The 24,505-nt window shown below is 36.7% G+C and overlaps 1 protein-coding gene and 1 long non-coding RNA gene across 2 annotated transcripts in view; one reads left to right on the forward strand and one right to left on the reverse strand.

The window, feature by feature from the left end:
• Nucleotides 1-22,662, forward strand: FRG1 (FSHD region gene 1). Its single transcript, XM_065545791.2, has 9 exons — nt 1-227; nt 2,353-2,423; nt 11,312-11,437; nt 12,230-12,287; nt 14,190-14,304; nt 16,586-16,690; nt 19,881-19,972; nt 21,281-21,391; nt 22,552-22,662. Exons 1-9 carry the CDS (start codon nt 166-168, stop codon nt 22,586-22,588), a joined length of 777 nt encoding a protein of 258 aa, XP_065401863.1. The 5' UTR covers nt 1-165; the 3' UTR covers nt 22,589-22,662.
• LOC135971052 (uncharacterized) overlaps nt 15,186-24,505 on the reverse strand; it is a 20,766-nt gene continuing 11,446 nt past the window's right edge. The window contains exon 3 of the long non-coding RNA XR_010587116.2: nt 15,186-15,762. This is a non-coding gene — a long non-coding RNA (uncharacterized lncRNA). The remainder of the gene's footprint in view (nt 15,763-24,505) is intronic.

Below are 24,505 nucleotides of genomic sequence, written 5' to 3' on the forward strand. Positions count from 1 at the left end.
ATTCACCGTTCGGGTGAAGACGGAGGCGGGCTCTGGAGAAACGTACGCTGTCAGGTAGTGTTTGCTTCGCCTCCACTTCTGTTCTTCCCCGCCCAGGTGCTGCTCGGGGTCGCATACTCGTCCTCAGCCGGCTTCAGCCTCTCCGCGCAGAAGTCTCCCGGAGCCATGGCCGAGTACTCCTACGTGAAGTCTACCAAACTCGTGCTCAAGGGAACCAAGGCGAAGAGGTGGGTCCGGCAGCTTGGGCGGGGGCCTCCTGCGTTCTTTTCGGACGCACTCCAGTCCCGCGAGTCCGGTGGAAGCCGTGGCGCGGAGGGCCGGTTTTGTGGCCTCCCAGGCTTCGCCCTGGCCCCTGTCCGAGCTGGACGGAGGCCGGGCCGCGGTTCCCGGCGCCTGTGCAGAGAGGGGCAGCCTCCCGCGCGGACGGCCCTGGAAACAGGGCAGACGGCGGGTGACCCGTGGCCCCTACCCAAGAGTCTGGGTCTCCAGGCCTCTGCCTCGTGGGTCTGCATTAGTCTGATGTCGTAGTTCGTGATAATAACTTCCTTTATTAGAGATTATTATTTTTCTCCATTGTCTCTTTTCTTCCCAGAAAAGTTCTTGGTTAGTTTTTTCTAACCTAATATGTAGAGTGAAACGAGGATGAATCACACAGTGGTTGAGGTGTATATGGGCTTTGATAGGGATATGGGCTCGAACCTGCACTCTGTCATTTACTAATTTTGTGATTTGTTGGCAAATTGGTTAATATGTCTAAACTTCCATTTACTCATTAAAAGATCAAATATCTTTGAACCTCCGTTTACACATTTATACTTTCAGACGATTGTTTATACTTTTAGAAGACTGTGAGGATTAAATGAGAGAACATACATATAGTAAACAAATTGAGCCAAATGTGAGGAGGTGGTCGTAGTGGTAATTTATTAGCTTTTTAGGGAAAAATACCTGTGCACTCATATCCCCGCATCTTTTTTAACTGGCAAATTTGCCCGAGGTTGACTGTACATACAAATGTTGAGCATTTCTCTCTGGTCTCTGTGATAAACAGAGGTTTTGACATTTTTAAGCGAAATGGAAAGAAGGTATCAAGGAGTGAGTTGAAGCCACTGCCCTTGAGAACCCTGTCTGGGAGTCTGGCCTCATGAAGATGCCAGAATAAATGGCAGGTTTATCCGGAATGAATGTGAGATTTTTACTCTGTGAATTTCCTGGGAGGAGAGGAGAGGTATTTTCTGAAAACTTTATGATGAAAATACAGACAAAAGTGTCTTAAGATTGTCGTAATAATCATAATTAATGCTTATGTAGCACTTCCAATGCGCCAAGAAATTGTAGGCACATTTTTTTTCAAATCGCCCTTGTTTTTTTCTTTTTTTATTGAGATGTAATTCATAATTATAAAATTCACCCTTTTGTACAGTCAGTGGTTTTTAGTATATATTCAAGAGGTTCACCACTGTCTAGTTGCTCAGCATTTTCGTCATCCCAGAAGGAAACCTCCTCCCCATTAAAGCAGTCACATCCCATCCTCCCCTTCTCCTAGTCCTTGGCAACCTCTAATCTGCTGACTATGTGAAATTGCCTATTCTGAATATTTCCTAAGAAATCATGCAACATGTGGCCTTTTGTATCTGGCTCCTTTCACTTACGACATTCTTGAGGTTCATCATTGTTGTAGCACTTGTTCCTTGTTATGGCTGTGTAGTATTCCATTGTGTGGATGTAACACAGTTTGTTCATCCATTCATCAGTTGATGAACATTTGGGTTGTTTCTAGTTTTTGGCTGTTGTGACTAATGTTAGTGTGAATATTCTTATGTAAGTATTTTTGGGGGTGTATGTTTTCATTTCCCTTGGGTATACATACTTAGGAGTCAAATTGCTGGGTTGTATGTTAACTCTAACTTTTTGAGGAACCCTAAACTGTTTTCTGCGGATGCTGCACCATTTTACATTTGCACCAGCAATGTATGAAGGTACATATTACCTCCTAATCCTCACAGTAACCTTAAGAGTTAGTTTAAGTTATTATCCTAATTTTCTAAGTGGGGAAACAGTCTCAGAGAGATTCAGTACCTTTTCCAAAAATCACCGAGCTAAGAAGTTACAGAATCAGGATTTAAAATCTGGCCGTGTGGCTCTGCAATCTGCTTTGAACTCTAAAGTAATATGTATAAAGCCTGAAGCAACCTCTCAGTACTGTATTTAAGAGGGCATAGCAATGTAAGTCATCCTAAATCAGTAATTTATAAATGAAACAGTTTAGAAGACTTCCAGGTTTCAATCTTATATTTATTTATCATACAAATCAATATACCTAAACTCATCTGTATAAATTATGTCCGGTAGTAAGAAGAAAAAGAGCAAAGATAAGAAGAGAAAAAGAGAAGAAGATGAAGAAACCCAGCTTGATATTGTTGGTGAGTCAGTTTTCAGTACTCTATTCTGAAAAAAGTTAACATTTCTTGAGATCTCATTGAAAATATTTTCCTAGTTAGAAATTTATGACATATTCATATTTGTCTTAAAGTGCTTAAATATTACCTACAGTTGTAAATTCCATTTATTCTTTAGCACAGTAGATGGTACTGATGCCTTTACTTCATTATCAGAATAAAGCACAGGAGAGAATTATAACTCTCTGACTTAGTAGGCATCATTAGACTGCTTAATAGCCGGAGATTCTGATGCATAATTTTAAAGGCCTAATGTAAATGTTTTTCAACCAAATAATATTTTACAAGTTATTTTCTTTGAACATGTATACATTTTAATTGTAGAAGTCAGTTGTCTCTTAAAGGAAGTATCTTCACAGGAAAAAAATCGTTATTTTGTGAATTCTGAAGTTAATGAAAATTTTAAATACAACAGCAGGGTAGCCTGTAAATGATGCTAGAAATAAACTGACCCAACCACACTTAACCAGCCTGTTTTCTGTTTAGTTCTTTGTATACTTTTTTTTTCTCTTTTAAACCTTGGCAAGTTGCATTTTGAATCTTCATAAATTATGGTAACTTAAAAAATTTATAAAAATATGGAATGGTATAAAGCCAGTGTTCTGGAAGAATCATTGCTTTTGAAATGGCAAATCAATTCTAAAATTAGGGTAAATGTCTAGGGTAGATATGTAGATGTGGAATTGCTGTGTCAAAGGATAGGTGAATGTTTAACTATATAAGAAACTGCCCCAAATTTTCTAAAGTGGTTATGCCATTTTACCCTCCCACCAAGAATGAATTAGTGCTCCAGTTACATCCTTGCCAAGAGTTGATGGTGTTATCAGTCTTTTCTCTCAGTCTGAGTTCTACCTTTTCGGTTTCTTAATGGTGGTTTTTGGATGAGTAGAAGCTTTTATTTTTATTTATTTATTTATTTCTTTTTTTGAGACGGGGTCTCACTCTGTCACCCAGGCTGTAGTGCGGTGGCTCAATCTCGGTTTACTGCAAGCTCCACCTCCCAGGTTCACGCCATTATCCTGCCTCAGCCTCCCGAGTAGCTGGGACTACAGGCACCCGCCACCACACCTGGGTAATTTTTTGTATTTTTAGTAGAGACTAGGTTTCACCATGTTAGCCAGAATGGTCAGAAGCTTTTAATTTTTATAAAGTTCAGTTTATTTTTTTTCCTTTTATGGTTACTGCCTTATCTCTTTGATCTAAGAGATCTTTGCTTACCCAAAGTCAGGAAAATATTCTGCATTTTCTTTTAGAAGCATCATAGTTTTAGTTTTTACATTAAATCTGTCATTCATCTCAAATTAATTTTTGGCATGGTGTGAGTTCGGTTTCAAGATTTACTTTTTTTTTTTTTTTTTAACATCTTGATAGCCAGTTGTTACAGTACCACTGTTGTTTCCTTTTTCCGTTAATCCACTTTGGTATCTTCATAAAAAAATCAATTAACTTTCTATGTATTGGTCTATTTCTGGACTCTGTTCTGTTGATACGTTTGTCTGTTTTTCTGTTGATATATTTCTCTTTATTGCTATAATTTCATGAAGTCTTGAGATCTGGTAGTGTGAGTCCTGCAACTTTGTACTTACTAACTATTAATTTCTACAGTGAAACCTGTTGGATTTTCTCGGAGAATTGTATTGAGTCCAGATCATTTGGGGGAGAAGCAACATCTTAATATTGGGCCTCAATATTTCATAATTTTCAATGTAGCAGTCTTGCATGCCTATTTAAAAATTTATTCTTAAGTATTTTATAATTTTACACTACTGTCAATAGAACTTTTGAATTTGATTTTCCAGTTGTTTGCTGTCAGTATGTAGATATACAATTGATTTTTGTATGGTGACTTTGTAGTCTGATAAGTCTGTTTCACTTATTACTTCTAGAGGTTTGTTTATATAGAAAACTAAGAAATTTGCAATGTTTCCTGTGACTATCGTTTTACCTCTTTCTTTCTAATCCTTATGTCTTGTCTTTCTTTTTTCTGGTTTATTATACTGTCCAGGACTTCCATAGTGTTGAACAGAAGTCATGAAATTGGGCATAATTGCGTTGTTCCCAAGCTTAGGCAGAAAGCTTTCAGTAGTCAACCATATGGTATGATGTCTGTAGGATCTGCAGAGAAAACCTTTATCAAAATGAGGACATTCTTTTTAAACTTTGATTCTTGGGAGTTTTTATCATAATGGTGTTTAATGCTGTCAAATGCCTCTTTCTGTATCTGTTGAGATGATTATACAGCTTTCTTCTTTCTGCCAATGAATTACATTGGTTTCATTTTCAACTTTTAAAGTAACTTTACATCCCTGGGGTAGACCCCACGTGGTTGTGGTGCCTTGTCCTTCGGGATTTTGCTAGATATGATTTTTTTTTTTTAAGCTTTCTTCATTGGTGTTGATGGGAGATATTGACTTCTGTTTCCTTTTCTTGTAATGTCTTTATTTGATTTTGGTGTCAAGGTGATATTGGGTGTCATAAAATGAGATGGGAAGTGCTCTCTCCTTCCCTGTTTTTGGAAATACCTATGTAAGATGGGTATGATTTCTTCTTTACATGTTTGATAGAATTCACTAGTGAAGTCATCTGAACCTAGAGGGTTTTATTTGGTTTGGTTTTAGTTTTTTGTGGGAAAATTAAAAATTTTTAAGAGAGATTTTCAGATTTTTCTGTTGTGTCAGTTTTGGTAATTTGTGTCTTAAGAAAATTTCATCTAAGTTGTTGGATTTATTGGCAGAAAATTCTTCAGAATACTCCTTTAATATCCTTTTAATGTCTGTAGAATCTAATCTGTATTGCAGTCTCTTCATATTGGTAATTTATATTTTTGCCATTTTTTCCTGGATCAGTCAGTCTAGCTGCAGGTTTATCAATTTGTTTATCTTATAAGATCATTTATCATTAATGATCTTTCAGTACAGGGGTATTCAGTCTTTTGACTTCCCGGGGCCACAATGGAGGAAGAAGAATTGTCTTGGACCACACATAAAATACACTAACGATAAGCTGATGAGCCAAAAAAAAAAAAAGGCAAAAACATCTCATAATGTTTCAAGAAAGTTTATGAATTTGTGTTGGGCTGCATTCAGAGCTGGCCTGGGCCACATGCAGCCCTCAGGTTGGACAAGCTTGTTTCTGTATTACTTATTTTCCCTTTTTTTCATTTTCTATTTAATTTTCAATCTTTTTTTTTTCCTCCATTTAACCTATTTTCAGTTTACTTTGCTCTTGTTTTATAGCTTCTTAAGAAGGGAGTTAGAGCTCTTCATTCCACTTTAGTTTTAGTTATAGTCAACACATTTTGTTTTCATTTTCATTCCATTCAAAATATTATCTAGTTTCCCTTGTGATTTTTCTTTTCATGGACCCATGAGTTACTTAAAAGTGTATTGTTTTTAATTTCTACTACATGGAGGTATTATAGATATGTTATTATTGCTGATTTCTAATTCATTCGTAGTATGGTTGGAGAACATACTTTCTTAGTAAATTTCCATGTGCACTTGAAAAGAATGTGTATTCTGCAGATGTTGGTTCAGGGTTTTTTTTTTTTTTTGGAGATGGAGTCTCGCTCTGTTGCCCAGCAGGCTGGAGTGCCGTGGCGCAATCTCAGCCCACTGCATCCTCCGCCTCCCAGGTTCAAGTGATTCTACCTTAGCCTCCAGAGTAGCTGGAATTATAGGCACCTGCCACCAGGCCTGGCTAATTCTTTTTATATTTTTAATAGAGACGGGGTTTCATCACATTGGCCAAGCTAGTCTCAAGCTCCTGATCTCAGGTGATCCGCCTGCCTCGGCCTCCCAAAGTTGTAGGATTACAGGCGTGAGCCACGGTGCCTGGCCGGTTCAGTGTTCTTTAGATGTCAGTTATCCCGTGATTAGCCACATCTTCTGTGTCCTTACTGACTTTACTAATCCTACAATGTATTGAAAGTTATGTTAAAATCTCCAACTGTAATTCTAGATCTGTCTACTTGAGCAGTTTTTGCTTAAAGTATTTTGAAGCTCTCATGTGTACACATTTAGAATTAAGTCTTCCTTATAAATTCAGTCTTTCATTTTCGTAATATTTTAACCTTTATTTCTGTTAAATGTCTTGATGCCTAGTTAAATTATTTGACCACCCTTTTGCTTCTGTCAAGCCTGGGGCTTTGTTTGTTTGTACTTATTTATTAGGGTTTTGCCTGTAGACTTAGACTGTGACTCTTACTCTAGGAAAGGTCCATCCTCATGGGCCTCAACAACATGTGCTTCGTGTACTTGGTGAGTTCTCTCCACTCTGCTGTGTCCCAAATTTGTGTGATCTCTGGTGTCTCCAGTCAGCCCTCAGCAGTGCCAGCCGCTCTGCAGAGGCCTTGTGGAGCCTGCCTTCTGCATGCGCTCCCCCCAGCCCTTGGCCACAGACGTGCAGAGAACTTTTGCATACTCTTTTGAGGCCTCACCTCTGTGTAGTTCCCTCTTCTCCAGTACCTTATTCTATAAACTCCCAACATTTTAGCACTGCGAGATTCTCAGCTCAGTGACATTGCCTCATTCTTGGAGGTCTCTGCCTCTCCGTGTGGTCAAGAAACTGCCATTGGGCAGAAAACAGAAGTGTGTGTGAGATTTGCCTCCTGTGTTTTCCTGTTCTCAGATGTCACAGTCCTGTTCTGCCTGTGTTCCAATCCCTGAAAACAGTTTTCTCAAATGTTCTATCCAGTTTCAGTTTTCTCGTTGGTCATGGTGGGAGGGCAAGTCCATCTTGGCTGGAAGAGGAAGTCTTTCTGCGTCTTTTTCTCTTTGTCCTTCCACCTTCTTTTGCATTGTGGATTTTTCTAAACTTAACATGTAAGTAAGCATGTGCCTATTTGTGAAGGGAAAGAAAACCTTTTAATTTTTTAAAGTTGTTCTATTGGTTCCTCACAAGGATCTGAAGGGATTAGTAAATAGGATGAAAGAAATTATGTCTTCCACATGGAGAAAACCAAGTGTGACATTAATAAAAACGAGCATGTCTGTAAGCAAAGAGTTTCACTGAGCTCTGCTAGATTAAGAAGCAACTGGACTTATAACATCGTAGTTTGCAAAACACATATATTTTATTTACCCAGGAACTAAAGCTAAGTAAACTAAGGGTTAATAGAAGGTCTGTGAAGGGTACTTAGACTACAGTGAGATTGGGGAAGAAAATTCCGTTTCCAAATCTAAGATACATCATTCGTTTGTGCCGAGCACATAATGAAGGTAGAGATTTAAGGGGGCTCTCAGCACAGAAGTCCTGGATTAGTCAGAAGGTGAGGGGAGCTGTCACACGGCCTTGATGCTGGAGTGAGGGTGCCCTGGTCATGTCTCATCAGCCATGACACTGGTGCATCAAGCCTTTGTTTGTTTTTTTTTCTTTTTTTTTTTTTTTTGGTTTTTTTTTTTTTGAGACAGGCTCTTGCTTTGTTGCTCAGGCTGGAGTGCAGTGACGTGATCATGGCTCAGTGCACCCTCGACCTCACGGGCTCACGCAGTCCTCTCACCTCAGACTCCTGAGTAGCTGGGACCACAGGCTTGTACCACCACAGTCGCTAATTTCTTAATTTTTTTGTAGAGATGGGGATGTCCTTTTGTTGCCTAGGCTGATATTGAACTCCTGGGCTTAAGTGATTCTTCTGCTTCCACCTCTCAAAGCGCTGGGATTACAGGCATGCCAGACATGTAAACATCCTAAACTATGTGAAAATATGCGAAAAGCTTTGTTATGCATTGTGAGACAACACAGCAGGGGTATTTGACCATCTGCCTAAGGTTTAAAAGGAAATAACTTCAAGCCTGTGTCTAAATAGCAAGTAATGTTTTAGAGCGGATTCTCAAATTCAGCTTAGGCGTCTGCAGCATATACACAGCTTGAGCTGTGACCTGACGTAGAGACAGGCAACTTCCATGCCCACTGTTCTGAGGGTCCACTGCTCTTTCACAGCTGAAACCCCCAGAGTGGCACTGATGAGTATTATGTTATGTTACTTTAGTCGTTAAACATACAAGCATACTTCCCAGAGTTGAATGTAGGCCACTTGCAGAAAATAAGCAGAACAGCTCACATTTAATTCTTGATGATACTATGTTTAGCTTTCTTATTCTTTGAAATCCCATTGAGAAAAAATACTGGCATCTGCTCAAAGTAATTTCTTTTTCAGTTCACAATATTATAAGTAATGTTACTGTATCATTTCCCTACTTGAACAGAGTGTGAAAATTTTGAGGAGCTTGTCTGCCAGAAATTTCTTCTTCATTTGCAAAACATTAATGAGATACTATATTTAAATGATTTTATTTAATATTAAGTGTATTTGATCAACGTGGCATAGAACATACAAAATAAATAAAATGAACTTAAAATCATTAACTATTACATTTATAAGAAAGACTTGCTAATCATAACACTGTTCATAATGATTCTGAATAAAGCATTATTTCTTTTATTGGAAACAATTGTAGCTATAAGACAACTCAGGCATCTAAATTGCTGGTTAGTTTTACTGCTTTCTAATCATCTTTGGCTGAAATTTTAATTTTGATTTTCTTTTTCTCCATTGGTTTTGTGTATGTGTGGAGGTAAAATATACAGAATATAAGATTTGCCAGTTTTTCTATTTTTAAGTGTACACTTCAGTGGCATTTAAATACATGCACCGTTTTACCTTCCCACCAGCATTGCATCGGGTTTCAGTTTCTCCACATCCTGCCCAACATTTGTTTTTCTGGTTTTCTTGGTTTTTGTTTTTGTTTTTTTTGTTTTTGTTTTGACACTAGCGATTCTCATAGGTGTGAAGTGGTATTTCATTGTGGTTTTGATTTACATTTCCCTGGTGTCTAGTGATGCTGATCATCTTTTCAAGTGCTCATTGGCCATTTGTACATCACGTTTGGAACAATGTCTGTGTACATCCTTTGCCCAGTTTTGAATTGTGATGTTTGTCTTTTTGAAGTTCTCCATATACTTTGGATATTAATTCCTTATAACGTATGCAGTTTACAAATATTTTCTCCATTCTCTGGGATGCCTTTTACTCTGTTGACAGTGGTTCTTGATGCACGAAAGGTTTTAATTCTGATGAAGTCCAGTTTGTCTATGTTTTCTTTTGTTCCTGTGCCTTTGATGTTCTATGCAAGAAATAATTGCCAAATTCATGGTCATGAAGCTTTTCCCATTTTCTTCTAAAAGGTTTCTAACTTCAGCTCTTACATTTAGGTCTTTGGTCTATTTTAAGTTACTTTTTGTATTTGGTATTAGGTAAGGGTCCAACTTCATTTTAGCTAAAATTTTATGTATTTTAAAATTTGTTATGAAAAGCATGAAATGTTTAGTTGAATAGAAAATTTTGTGCAGTGGAATTAACTGAATCTTTAAAACCTTTTTATTATGGAAATATCCAAACTAATCCATACATAGAAGAGTATGAGTCCCCCATGTGCCCAGGGCCCAGCATTAATTGTCAGTATTTTGCCAATCTCATTTCATTTACGCACACACCCACACACACAGTTTTTCCTAGAAATTTTAAGTAAAATCACAGATGATATGTCATTTTACCCATAAGTATGTAAATGTGCATTTCTTAACGTGGTATGTTTTCTCTCATCATCTGTTTTGTTCTTTTATACATCATACTGTGTCATTATCAGACCTTGTAAAATGAACAAGAATTCCTTAATATGTCATATCCAGTTAATGATTGACTTATTTCTGCTGTAGCTAAAGTACAATTTAGGAGGGGGTTTGAGGATATTTTTTAACATTAAGATACAAACTGTTATAACAACTGCTTAACTAATTGTTCCTAGGGTCTAACATTTCTGTTGGCAAATTGGAAATTAGTATACATAGACATAGATTCTGCTCATTTTGCTTTCAATCTAAAATCATAGTTAAGATAACTGGCCAGGTACGGTGGCTGACACCTGTAATTCTAGCACTTGGGAGGCCGAGGCAGGTGGATCACGAGGTCAGGAGTTCAAGACCAGCCTGGCCGAGATGGGGAAACCCCGTCTCTACTAAAAATACAGAAAAATTATCCAGGCATGGTGGCGGGTACCTGTAGCCCCAGCTACTCGGGAAGCTGAGGCAGAAAATTGTTTGAACCTGGGAGGTGGAGGTCGCAGTGAGCTGAGATTGTGCCACTGCACTCCAGCCTGGGCAACAGAGCGAGACTCTGTCTCAAAAAAAAAAAAAAAAAGATTACTATGCTAGAAAATCTTCCTGTAGGGGCATTTCTAAGAAATGTTATGATGGGCATTGCCTCTGGAAAGCAGGCATGAATAGATGGCTGGGGTCTATCATGAGAGAGACCGTTCTCTGTGTATCACTTTGTACCTTCACATGTTGCCTTTTGTTTTGTTTTGGTCTTTTTTTGAGACAGGACCTTGCTCTGTCACTCAGGCTAGAGTGCAGTGGCGAGATCATAGCTCACTATAACCTTGAACTGCTGGGCTCAAGTCATCCTCTTTCCCCAGCTCCCCGAGTAGCTGGGATTACAGGCATGCACCCCCATGCCTGGCTGTATGTTGCTATTTTGTATTTTAAAAACCTATTCCTGACTGTACTGGTAGTCTCATGAATCTGTGCACATACATGCAAACAAGTACATGTAAAACTGGTGAAATCTGAATAAGGTTCATGGATTATACCAATGTCAGTTTCCTGATTCTGACAGTGTGATACTTACGTGAGATGTCATCATTGAGACAAAGTGAGTAAGGGATATGTGAGATCTTTGTATTATTTCTTACAACTGCAAAACAAAAAGTTTTTAAAACTAAGTTATAATAACACAAAAAGAACTCTGTGTCAAAACTAAGATACAAAGTTGAAATATTGATTTTATTTTTTAGGAATCTGGTGGACAGTAACAAACTTTGGTGAAATTTCAGGAACCATAGCCATTGAAATGGATAAGGGAACCTATATACACGCACTCGACAATGGCCTTTTTACCCTGGGAGCTCCACACAAAGAAGGTTTGTGTCTGGAAGGGAAGAGGCTGCCACAAGTGTAGGTTTTAGGACATTCATTCGCTTAGGCCAAACTCTAACTAGTTTCAGACATTTTCCAAAGGAAATTTTTCCAAAATTTTCCAAATTTTCCATTGCATTTGACTCTTCCGTTTTTTTTCTTCCTTAATATTTACCAGCCATTGGCAAGTCCCTCTTTCTAATACAAGCATTTGAAAACATTCTGTATAGTTCCAGAAGAGTATCTTTGGAAATCAAAACAACATGAATAATTAAAATAGTAAGTGAAAAGAAAAAAGAAAACCTACTTGAGTCAAAATGTTTGAATTTCTTTTTTAGTCAGACCTATTGTCAAAACTAACCTGGGTGTGGGTAACAATTTGAAGTTTCCTCATTTTCTTTAGCCCATTGGAGGAAGCACTAATGAGATACGAAGTAATTAGAAGATAAAAAACAGTATCATTTGGTCAGCAAGGCCATCCCTTGAATAAATGAAAGCGTTTAGTTTTTTAAATAAGTGCTTATTTATGGCTGTATTTTAAAACATAATGAGAAGATATCTCAGAAGTTATTAAATAAGCATTATGTTAGCCTGTCCTACTCAATATGTAAAATTAGCGCTGTAGTTAAAAGAAGGTAAAATAGATCTTGATTCCAAAGATGCAGTATTACAGTGACATCAGCATATCTGAATATTCTTACATTTAATTGCAGAAGAAAATAGCCATATTTTTTAAAGCAAAATGATATCTTTATAGCAAATGTCAAATTTATTTTCAAATGTTTTTTCTCCAATAGTTGATGAGGGCCCTAGTCCCCCAGAGCAGTTGACGGCTGTCAAATTATCTGATTCCAGGTGAGCTTATGTTGTAATATAATTAGTAACCAGTTATTTTAAAAATTTAATTGTATTCATTAAAAATTTTAGTGTCTGTCTTAAGCCCACAGAGTAATTTTGATATAAAAAACAAAATAGCTTTTTTGAAAAGTAGATTTTGTGATCTACTTTTAGTGGATTTCCTGTCAATATATAATGCTAGGCTGGAAAAAAAATATGTAAAAAAATGAAGATTAATAATTTCACACACCAAATAAGATAGATTAAAAAAGAAATCAGACAGTACAAAACCTGGTTCACTGTTGCTATGATATTTAAACTCACTGTAGGGAAGTACAAACAGGAAGACTAAAAAAAGGAGTATTGTTGAAACCAGCAGAGAATGTTACAGAATCATAGTGACCAGAAGAATATTTTTACTCACTATTTTTATAGTCATTTTATAAAGTAACCTTTGTTATTCTCACCTTGTGCAGAAGTATAGAATGATTCTTTGGGTAGAAGATACTGAAAGTGAATTTGCATATTTTAGTAATTGGTTACATCAATATGATAATAATTTCTGTTATATAATCATTAATGTATAAAGGAGTAAAAGTCAGTTCTGGCATCCCAGGAGAGTCTCGGTAAGGTAAAAGAAATCAGAATTTTAAAAAATCACATTAAGATGATTATTTTTATACTTTCTTTGAAAGTCTGGTAAGTGTGGTGAAAGATAAAGAATAAAAGCAGAGGAAGAAAAAATTCAATAGTTTTAAACTGCTTTACAATTATAAACTAAAAAGGATTGTAAAGAAAATTAACTGACAAATGAGGAAAATATTTGCAACAATCTTAATAGACAGTGGGTCCTTACTCTTCATATGTATCTTGTACAGAATTCATAGCCCTGATGACCCCAGTAGAAAAACTGCAAACAATCAGATCTCAATGGAAAAATGGACAAGGGACATAACCAGATAATCTAAAAACTAAAAAGGAAAGGAAAAGAAAAACAATTGTTATGCTAGTTAAATACTAAAATGCAAATTAATAGGATACTGTTTTTTCCATATCAGGTTTTCAAGTATTTTTTTAAAGTCATAATGTTTAAAAAAAAATCCATGATACAAAACATACTCTTTTAATTTGAAGTAAGAATGTAAATTGAAACAGCATTTTCTGGTAAACAGTTTGATGACATAAGAACTTTGTAGTTTATACTCTTCGATCCAGTTATTTCTAGGAATTTTTTCTGACGATAAATCAGTTTTATGTACAGAATAGATGTAAATAGAACTATTTGTAATAACAGAAAAAGTAAGTTTTAATAATTTATTATTGAACTTTATAACTAAAGAAGTATAATTGAAGAATGATGAATTTGGAAAATACTTGTTATGTAATATATAAGTACAATGTTTATATTAAAAAAGCAAAATACAAAACTGTAAATTTAAAACTGCGCTGTCCAATATGGCAGCAACTAGTCACATGTAGCTTTTTTTTTTTTTTTAAGGCACAGAGTCTCACTCTGTCACCCAGATTAGAGTGCAGTGATGTGATCATAGCTCACTATAACCTCAAATTTCTGGACTCAAGCAACCCTCCTGTGTCAGCCTCTCCAGTAGCTGGTATCACATGTGCACGCCAGCATGCCCAGCTAATTTTTTAAATTTTTTGTAGAGATGGGGTCTCACTGTGTTGTTCAGGCTGATCTTGAACTTCTTGCCTCAGGCAGTTCTCCCATTGGCTTCCCAAAGCACAGAGATTACAGAGTGAGTCACCACTCAGCCACATGCAGCTTTTGAACACTTGGAGTGTGTCCAGCCTGAAAGTTTAGATATGTACACACCCACACATATGCACATGTCCTGTTTTGATGTTCTATAATTAATTTCCTCTCAGTTTTTAACTTTTATCTATCTTATTAATGTACAGAATTGCCCTGAAATCTGGCTATGGAAAGTATCTTGGTATCAATTCAGATGGGCTTGTTGTTGGGCGTTCAGATGCAATCGGACCAAGAGAACAATGGGAACCAGTCTTTCAAAATGTAAGTGCTGTTATTGTTTATAAAAACTTCCTGTCAGTATAACAGAAAGTCTGTAACAATCATAATATATTTAAAAAAAAAAAGTAGGATGCAATAGTATAATACATTAAATTGGAATCAGTCAATAAGAACATAGAGCCTTAAAGAGATCTCAAAATATAGTGCAACAAAAACAGCATTAGTACTTTTGCCCACAATTATTTCTCTATACCCTACTGCCTAGATACGGATCTCATTTCCGTTAAAGAACCAGTCAATTTTAGGTCTCAGAGTAGTTGCTAAGTATCTTCTTTGTAGCAGAAATCATGGATGCTTTCAGAAACATTAGAGACTGTAAGCGAACAGTGGAGCAAGCTAAGACCAAGTTGTGACAATTTGTGCATAAAATAAATAATAATAGTTCATTGAAGTAAATTATCTCTAAAGGACTTTCAGTTCATAAGCTTCAAATAGTGTACGAAAAGATAGTTTTAATATAAAAGGAGAAAAAAGATAATATACTAATTCTTAATTTTAAGAATCACACCACTGCACTCTAATCTAGACAGTTGTAGTATATGGATGTTTTGTTAAATCTTTGTTGGTACAGAATACATAATTTCCTTTCTCTGTTTGTGTGAGAAGTAAAGATTGAACAAAAGTATGTGAGTGCTAAACAGTCTTTAAAAAGTAGGTAACTATATGAAAACCAGTAAGGACCAGTGGGCACAAGCAAGTGGAAGATAAGCTCAGCCTTTGAGTAGCGCTTTGGTGGTATACAATCAGGAACTGAAAATAGGAACTCAGCAGTGTTTTCTAAGATGACAAATTAAACAGACATCCCCCCAGAAAGAGGTAATCAATTAGACTAATTTCCTCATCCCCTGGGATAAAATCTTAAGTCAGTGACTTGAAAACTATTTTGACCCAACCCATTGAGAAATGCATTTTTACATTGCAGCCCAGCGCAGACATGTGTATAACTGAAGCAAGAGTTGTACTTAACAATACTTACTTGTTCATGTGTTACGCAGCTTGATATTTCTTACTCTCTTTTACCCCTTCCTCTGTGTGTCTGTGTGTATTCCCTTTTCTTTTTCCCCCCAATACCATTCAGGAACCACTACACTGATTTCATGACCCACTAATGTGTTGCAACCCCTTTGAGATGATCCTACTAGTTATGATGAGATACTTCTAATAAAAATTACACCAGTAGAAAAAGCCAATATATCGTGAGGCCAGGATGATGAGCCAGATAGTTCTAATAATACAACACTTTAGGAAAGTTCATTTCATTTTATTTTTAGGAAGGACACTAAGTTTCAAAAATTTAAATGAAAGAGGGTCTTAAAATTCTATTGCAAAAAGACTCAGGTGAATAATCTGCGGCACAGGTTTAAATCGCCTTGGACCACAGCAGCATGTTCCAGGACTCAGCAGGCGCCATCCAGATGAGAGACCACCAGCCCTTGCGACCTTGACGAAGAAATTAAATCCATGTTATGAGCACTTTTTAACTGGATGTGATATAAGTTATATCACATATTTTATATATTTTTATATATATTTATATTAAATACATATTTTTATAATCGTATTTCTAAATATTTTGTCTAAATATTATGGTATTCCAAGTTTTCCAAAAGAATCAACCAAATACAAGTTATAAATAAACATTATATTTGTTAAGGGAATCAAGCTAACCAAATTTATAACCCAGATTTTGATACACAAGAAGATCAGTTTTTAAAGTTTTGTTTAATAGAAAGCAGTATAATACATCAAACATTAAACAACTAAAAAAGCATATAAATATTTATTTTCACACACAAAAGTCCCTCAGACAGTGATTCTTAAATTCAAAACACCAAAGGCATTGTATATGCCTTTTCGTGTTTTCTAATTGTGAGGAAAATAAATTTTACTTAAAATGCTAGTATTTGAATAAAGTGTGCATTCATAATTATGTTCTTTAAAGTTAATTTTTCAAACTGAACTAAATCAGTTGTATCACCGTAGATGTTTTAGAAAGGAAGCAATCCTACTTCATCTAATTAGAATTTAGTCCTACTAGGAAGATACACTAAGAATGTTTATTGTGGTAATATTTGAATAGTAAAATAATAGGTGATTTTGGTTTCCTTTTCTGCATGTTCTTGTATTATATTTTTCAGGTTTTCTCTAAGTTCTTTTCTGTGATTTTTAAATCAGGGAGGAAAAATTAATTCAATCTAAACACAACGTTTCTTCTACAAGAAGTATCCTCATGACTCTTATTTTGTTATTTTGTTTCACTTAGGGGAAAATGGCTTTATTGGCTTCAAATAGCTGCTTTATTAGATGCAATGAAGCTGGGGACATAGAAGCAAAAAGTAAGACAGCAGGAGAAGAAGAAATGATCAAGGTAATTATGACATTCTATACAAATGACCACATTCACACATGCAATGTGACTGTCTCTTTAAAATGTTAAATCATCATTTACTGTCACTTTAAAGATTTAGTTAATAGCTTTTTATAATGTGGTGTTTCAAATGGACTCATTTTTTATTATAAATCCCATAATTGGTGGCTTGTTTATACAATGTGATAGAGAAATCAGTGCATCTAGGAGCTACCTTGCCGTTATCTCCATGGATTACTATCTTTTTTTGAGTAGTTCTGCATGATCTTTTTAGGCTTTCGTTTTCTTGTTTTCTTGCTTGTATTTTAAAATCTAATTTTTAAAAGAGAAAATATGTACACGTGGTTCAACATTTTTAAATAAAAGCCTATGAAGACATCTGCCTGCCATTCTTCTTACTCACCTGTGTCCCAGCTCCGGTTCCTATCTCTTTCCCTTTGTTTTGTTTTTTTATAGCCTCCTAAAATTTCTTTATAAACACATGAATATGTTTATAATTTTCAACTGTTTTACACTAAAGTTTGCCTCCTCTATAGTCTTCTAGACTTTAATTTTTTTTTCCTTAAAATTGTATCTTGGAGAGTTTTCTACTATTAGTTTGAATGTAGAAAGTTTTCTCTTTTTCTTGCTTTTCTTTCCTTTCTCTCTCTTTTTTAACAGCCACATAATATTCATTTTAGGGATGTACCTTAATTTGTTTAGTCTCTTATAGATGGAAATGTAGGCTGTTTCCAGTCTTTTGCTCATATACACAGTGCTGCAATACAAAACATTGAATATGCATCCACTTGTAGATGTGCGGGTGGACCTGAAGATAAATTTCCAGACGCAGAATTACCAGGTCAGGGGTATATGCATTTGTATTTACGTAATGCTTGAGCTTCCATGATGAAAATCACTCTATGAAACATAAAAAATCATAGCAGAACCTCTGGGGCTTTAGCCCTCACATTTTAAAAATATTTTTATTAATAGTACCAGTCTTCTTTGCATTAGGAAAAACATGAATCACATAAAACATGATTTTTATTTTATTTTTACAATTTGTATGTGTCACTAAGCTGGAAATAAAAGTTCCTTATTCCAGGCTAAATTCCCTCATCTGTAGTCAGATACGTTATCCATTGCACCAGGCACTGGCCTGTTTCCTCCCTAATCCTACTCTTTGTTTTATATCATTGTAAAAGTTACACAGACATCTTCATATCAAGGTGAAATTCTAAGTAATACTGTTAGTATAACCTAGATAAATCAGGTAGTTAGCTGGAATTTGATGAAAACATTTAAGGCTTAATTTTTTAGACTCAGCAAAAGCCAGTGATCTTTAATGATATATATGTATCTAAAGAATAACTCCCTCCTTCTTGACACATGGTTTTTCTGTTCCTTGGCATTCCTTCCCGGTAGTGAGCATCCTGAACCTTGCTTTGTTTGTCTCTGTCGGGAATCACAGGTTGCATCCAGTCTGACCCAGATTTGCTCTGTGATGCATTGTAGGGGCCGGAGTGGAAGGCTCTAAGAGATGGGGGAAATGCCTTTTCTAAGATGCCCTTCTTTCTTATAATTAGAGCATAAAAATTTATGTTACATTTTTCTCTACTACCAGTGTAATTTAAAAGCATCTGTCAAATGTCTGTACGTGCTTCATGTTAGATTTCCGGTCATATGTTTGATTTCTTTTTACAATAGTCTTGATTTCAAATAATTTCAAATCTAAAGCTCAAACAATTTCAATCTAAAATGTAGGTATTATTGTTAGAGAAGTGAAATGTTAGTTATGTTTTTTCATTGCATGTACCCGGCACATGTGTTGTAGTCTCAAATCTCCATCAGGCTCCTGTGAGGTGGATGTGAGCTCAGCCTTACAGATAGGAAGACAGCCTCAGACCCTCCTTACATCCTCGTGGTTTTTCACAGTCAGTTCATGGAAATCACATAGTGATTTCAGGGTATGGTAAAGACAGGATGTGTAGCCAGGCCCAGCTGACTCCTAAGCCACTCAATATTTCATAGCGCATTGCTTCTCAGGGAACAGGTCATTGGGGAAATGCAGATGGGTTTGTGAATTACCTTTAATTTTATTTATTTATATTTTATTGTATCATATTTATTTTTCATCTGGATATCATCACAAAAGTGTTATTGAAGGCAACAATTGCAAATATATGTGCAGTGCTTTGCACTTATACAAAGAGACAAAGATACTTATACAAAGATTGTGTGTTTCACTATTTAAAGCAGTTTTCAGATGAAATGCAAAGTTGTCTGGGTCTCTGGTTAGTCAAGTACCTGGAAGCTCTGAACAGTGATTATTTAGGACTCTTTTCCTTTACCATTTAATTGCAGGCTCTCCTAATCTCTGTCAGCCATTCACCTTTATGACCTTGCCTTATCTACCAGAACACAGATCCCTCTTACTAAAGGTAGCATTGTGTTGCAGGCCCTAGCAGGGAATGTTTTCAGGTCTTCTGGGACCCTCTAATCAAAACTGTCACAAAGATGTCATTGGCACAAACACGTTGTTTGTCATCACTTTCTAAGCAGTCCTGGAATTGGACGCTGGCCACAGAGATCCTTAGGAGACATGAGTCCTTACCTCTGCCAATTGCCTGTTCTGTGGGCGATCCTAATTGTTGAATGCAGATCAGTTAACTTATGACATGTGATAGTAAATATCTATCCAAACTTTGGAGGATATAAGAAGTTAGTAAAAGAGGTGGGTTCCAATTAGTTAAAAACAAGTTGTGTAGTGTTAAAAGTTTTAATACATTTGGTAATAGTCTGTGCGACGTAAAATAGTAATCTTAAGCTTTCAATCTGATCAAATGAACGCTTGTCTACTAGGGATAATTTGATCCTAGTGTAAATTAAATTCGTTAATGATTGCTTTATTGCCTAGCAGGATCTGATGTGTAAAATGTTTTTGAAATAATTTTGTCTGTAGTGTTTCTGACCCAAGGGCTGCGGAGGAAGCACGTGGTAGCAGTTACTCATATAGATTATATATATATATATATATATATATGAAGTAAAAACACATAGCCAAAACCTGCCTTTTTCTGAATATAGCTGATCAGTTAATTTTTCCTTCTGCATAAGAAATCATCTCAAATGTTCTTACGTGATACGTAAAGTGGGGAGGGTGGAAGATAAACATATAACCCATTGGATTCTCTTTTCCAATATCTAGATTAGATCCTGTGCTGAAAGAGAAACCAAGAAAAAAGATGACATTCCAGAAGAAGACAAAGGAAATGTAAAACAGTGTGAAATCAATTATGTGTATGTATTCTTTTCCTTTTAGACCTACAGATTTGACAGTGAAGTGCTTCTCAAAGTGCTTTCAAAATAAATTACCTAATTAGTTGGGGATGGTGGTGCATGCCTGTAGGCCAAGCTACTCGGGAGGCTGAGACAGGAGGATTGTTTGAGCCCAGGAGTCCGAGGCTGCAGTGAGCTCTGATGACTACTGCATTCCAGCCTGGGTGACGGAGCAAGACCCTCTCTGACAAAATTAAATTAAAACTGATGGACGGCCGGGCGCGGTGGCTCAAGCCTGTAATCCCTGCACTTTGGGAGGCCGAGATGGGCGGATCACGAGGTCAGGAGATCGAGACCATCCTGGCTAACATGGTGAAACCCCGTCTCTACTAAAAAATACAAAAAATTAGCCGGGCGTGGTGGCGGACGCCTGTAGTCCCAGCTACTCGGGAGGCTGAGACAGGAGAATGGCATAAACTCGGGAGGCGGAGCTTGCAGTGAGCTGAGATCTGGCCACTGCACTCCAGCCTGGGCGACAGAGCGAGACTCCGTCTCAAAAAAATTAAAAAAAGAAAAAAAAAACTGGTGGACAAGAAGAGGCAACACAATGTAGCCTCTGGGACAGAGCCCTGAGCTCAATGCTGTTCTCAAGGCTTCAGTTTTCCTAATCATCATACCAGCTCTCAAAGCTAACGTCATGCGGGTTAGTCCATCTCCCTGTTCATTCACAGAACGGGTGTGATGCCAGTCAAAGGCTGTGCTATGGCCAGGACACGGAGGACTCCAGCCGGCATGCCCTAATAGAAGTGGGGCCTTGTGGTTCTTCCCAGTCAATGAGTGGCCCTCCTTTTGAGGGGTCATGGAGGTCATCTTTGTGGTTGAGAAGCTCCAGCTTATTAAAAAAATACAATTAGACTTTTTTTTTTCCCCTTCCGCAAGATGGAGTCTCACTCTGTTGCCCAGACTGGAGTGCAGTGGCATGATCTCGGCTCATCGCAGCCTTCACCTCCCAGGTTCATGTGATTCTCCTGCCTCAGCCTCCTAACTGGGACTACAGGCACGTGCCACTATGCTCAGCTAATTTTTATATTTTTAGTAGAAACAGGGTTTCACCATGTTGAACAGGCTGTTATCAAACTCCTGACCTCAAGTGATCTGCCTGCCTTGGCCTCCCAAAGTGCTGGGATTGCAGGCATGAGCCACTGCCCCTGGCCTACAGTTAGACTTTTTTAATAAGTGAAAAATAAATTAACAGTATTTATAAATTTAATAGTAAATATGTATAATCAGAGTTTGAGGTATTTTTCAATGAAGACATTTTCTTTGCAGAAAGAAATTTCAGAGCTTCCAAGACCACAAACTTAAAATAAGTAAAGAAGACAGTAAAATTCTTAAAAAGGCTCGGAAAGATGGATTTTTGCATGAGACGCTTCTGGACAGGTAGCTATTATTTCCACTATTTTCAGTATCCAATAGAAATGGCGTGTAGAAAACCTATGTTCTCTTAAATTACTATAGTTTTCACATTTTTGTCTTTATTTCTAATTTATGAATGTGGCAATATTACTTAGAGAGGACATCATAAGTTTGGGAAAAGTCTGTCAAGAAAGAATCTAAAAATTATAACCGATTCTAAGTATATACTTTAAGAAATTCAGGTTTGACTGTATCTACTTCATAAATTTATCATTATCTTTTTATACCTGTTGGAACCAGAGTTAGAAAGAAGCAGTTTGACTAATGTAAAAATTATGTGGATTCTGTTAGAGTAGTTCAGGTTCCTTAAAATAAGAATAGATCAGCTAAAAATCTAAAAGCTAAACAAGTGAAATTGAAGCAGTTTTATTGTAAGATTTGGAAGAGTGCAGGATGTTTGTCATAGCACACTATTAATATTTATTACTCTTCCTATGTGGGTAAGTAATGTCCTAGATTTACAACACAGGAAAACAGGCAGAGACGTTTAGCTGTGAGTGTCCAAGTATAAGTCAATTAAGTGCCAGATTTTGATAATCACCAGCCGCTCATTGAAGTCCTATGTTGCAAAGTTACTCTTACCCTTTTTTTTACATTTCTTGATAAGGCAATCTTTAATTACATATTTCCTGTTAACTAGCTGGTAGACTTCACACCTAAAGTCGTACATAATGTTAAGAATTTTTTCCAGCTGAGCAAATGAATACGTATCCAGATGGAAGAAATCAAGAAGAAGATATAAAATACAATCAGGATGTGGACTCTAAAACGAAATAAGCTCTGTGTCCTGTAACTTTTATCACTTCTAATAAGACAGCATTCTCACCCTGTTGAATGGAAATTTAGAGCACCCTTAAATTCCAGAATAATTAAAATTGCTATTGTGGATTGAAAAAGCCCTTAGGCAACGTTTATTGACTGTTAGGAAATAACTGTTACAAGATTAGAATCCATTTTTTATAGAAACCAAATTTAAAAGTATACATATTTTAATATAAGTGTTGTGGTAATATAATAACCAAAATTGACCACACAGTTTTAAAGCTTTTTACATTTAGTAGCAGTTGAATATATATGGCATGCTTTACACAGATTAATTTTATTACTTTTCTTTGCTTAAACAGGAGAGCCAAATTGAAAGCCGACAGATACTGCAAATGACTGGCATTTTTGTTTCTGCTTTATCTTTTTGTGTTTTTTTTCTGAATAAAATATTCAGAGGAAATGCTTTTAAAGAGTTCTTGAATTGTTGTGAAATTATTGTTTAACTAGTAACTAGTTTAACTAGGATTAAACAAGCTTAATCAAGATTCTTCATGGATGTACTTTTTTTTTTTTAATATTATACTTTAAGTTCTAGGGTACATGTGCATAACGTGCAGGTTTGTTACATATGTATACTTGTGCCATGTTGGTGTGCTGCATCCACCAACTCGTCAGCACCCATCAACTCGTCATTTACATCAGGTATAACTCTCAATGCAATCCCTCCCCCCTCCCCCCTCCCCATGATAGGCCCCGGTGTGTGATGTTCCCCTTCCCGAGTCCAAGTGATCTCATTGTTCAGTTCCCACCTATGAGTGAGAACATGCGGTGTTTGGTTTTCTGTTCTTGTGATAGTTTGCTAAGAATGATGGTTTCCAGCTGCATCCATGTCCCTATAAAGGACACAAATTCATCCTTTTTTATGGCTGCATAGTATTCCATGGTGTATATGTGCCACATTTTCTTAATCCAGTCTGTCACTGATGGACATTTGGGTTGATTCTAAGTCTTTGCTATTGTGAATAGTGCCACGATAAACATACGTGTGCATGTGTCTTTATAGTAGCATGATTTATAATCCTTTGGGTATATACCCAGTAATGGGATGGCTGGGTCATATGGTACATCTAGTTCTAGATCCTTGAGGAATCACCATACTGTTTTCCAAATGGTTGAATTAGTTTACAATCCCACCAACAGTGTAAAAGTGTTCCTATTTCTCCACATCCTCTCCAGCACCTGTTGTTTCCTGACTTTTTAATGATCGCCATTCTAACTGGTGTGAGATGGTATCTCATTGTGGTTTTGATTTGCATTTCTCTGATGGCCAGTGATGATGAGCATTTTTTCATATGTCTGTTGGCTGTATAAATGTCTTCTTTTGAGAAATGTCTGTTCATATCCTTTGCCCACTTTTTGATGGGGTTGTTTGTTTTTTTCTTGTAAATTTGTTTGAGTTCTTTGTAGGTTCTGGATATTAGCCCTTTGTCAGATGAGTAGATTGCAAAAATTTTCTCCCATTCTGTAGGTTGCCTGTTCACTCTGATGGTAGTTTCTTTTGCTGTGCAGAAGCTCTTTAGTTTAATGAGATCCCATTTGTCAATTTTGGCTTTTGCTGCCGTTGCTTTTGGTGTTTTAGACATGAAGTCTTTGCCCATGCCTATGTCCTGAATGGTACTACCTAGGTTTTCCTCTAGGGTTTTTATGGTATTAGGTCTAACATTTAAGTCTCTAATCCATCTTGAATTAATTTTCGTATAAGGAGTAAGGAAAGGATCCAGTTTCAGCTTTCTACTTATGGCTAGCCAATTTTCCCAGCACCATTTATTAAATAGGGAATCCTTTCCCCATTTCTTGTTTCTCTCAGGTTTGTCAAAGATCAGATGGCTGTAGATGTGTGGTATTATTTCTGAGGACTCTGTTCTGTTCCATTGGTCTATATCTCTCTTTTGGTACCAGTACCATGCTGTTTTGGTTACTGTAGCCTTGTAGTATAGTTTGAAGTCAGGTAGCGTGATGCCTCCAGCTTTGTTCTTTTGACTTAGGATTGTCTTGGCAATGCGGGCTCTTTTTTGGTTCCATATGAACTTTAAAGCAGTTTTTTCCAATTCTGTGAAGAAAGTCATTGGTAGCTTGATGGGGATGGCATTGAATCTATAAATAACCTTGGGCAGTATGGCCATTTTCACGATATTGATTCTTCCTATCCATGAGCATGGTATGTTCTTCCATTTGTTTGTGTCCTCTTTTATTTCACTGAGCAGTGGTTTGTAGTTCTCCTTGAAGAGGTCCTTTACATCCCTTGTAAGTTGG

This window comes from Macaca fascicularis, chromosome 5 (genome assembly GCF_037993035.2).
Source record: "Macaca fascicularis isolate 582-1 chromosome 5, T2T-MFA8v1.1".
Classification (NCBI taxonomy): Eukaryota; Metazoa; Chordata; class Mammalia; order Primates; family Cercopithecidae; genus Macaca; species Macaca fascicularis.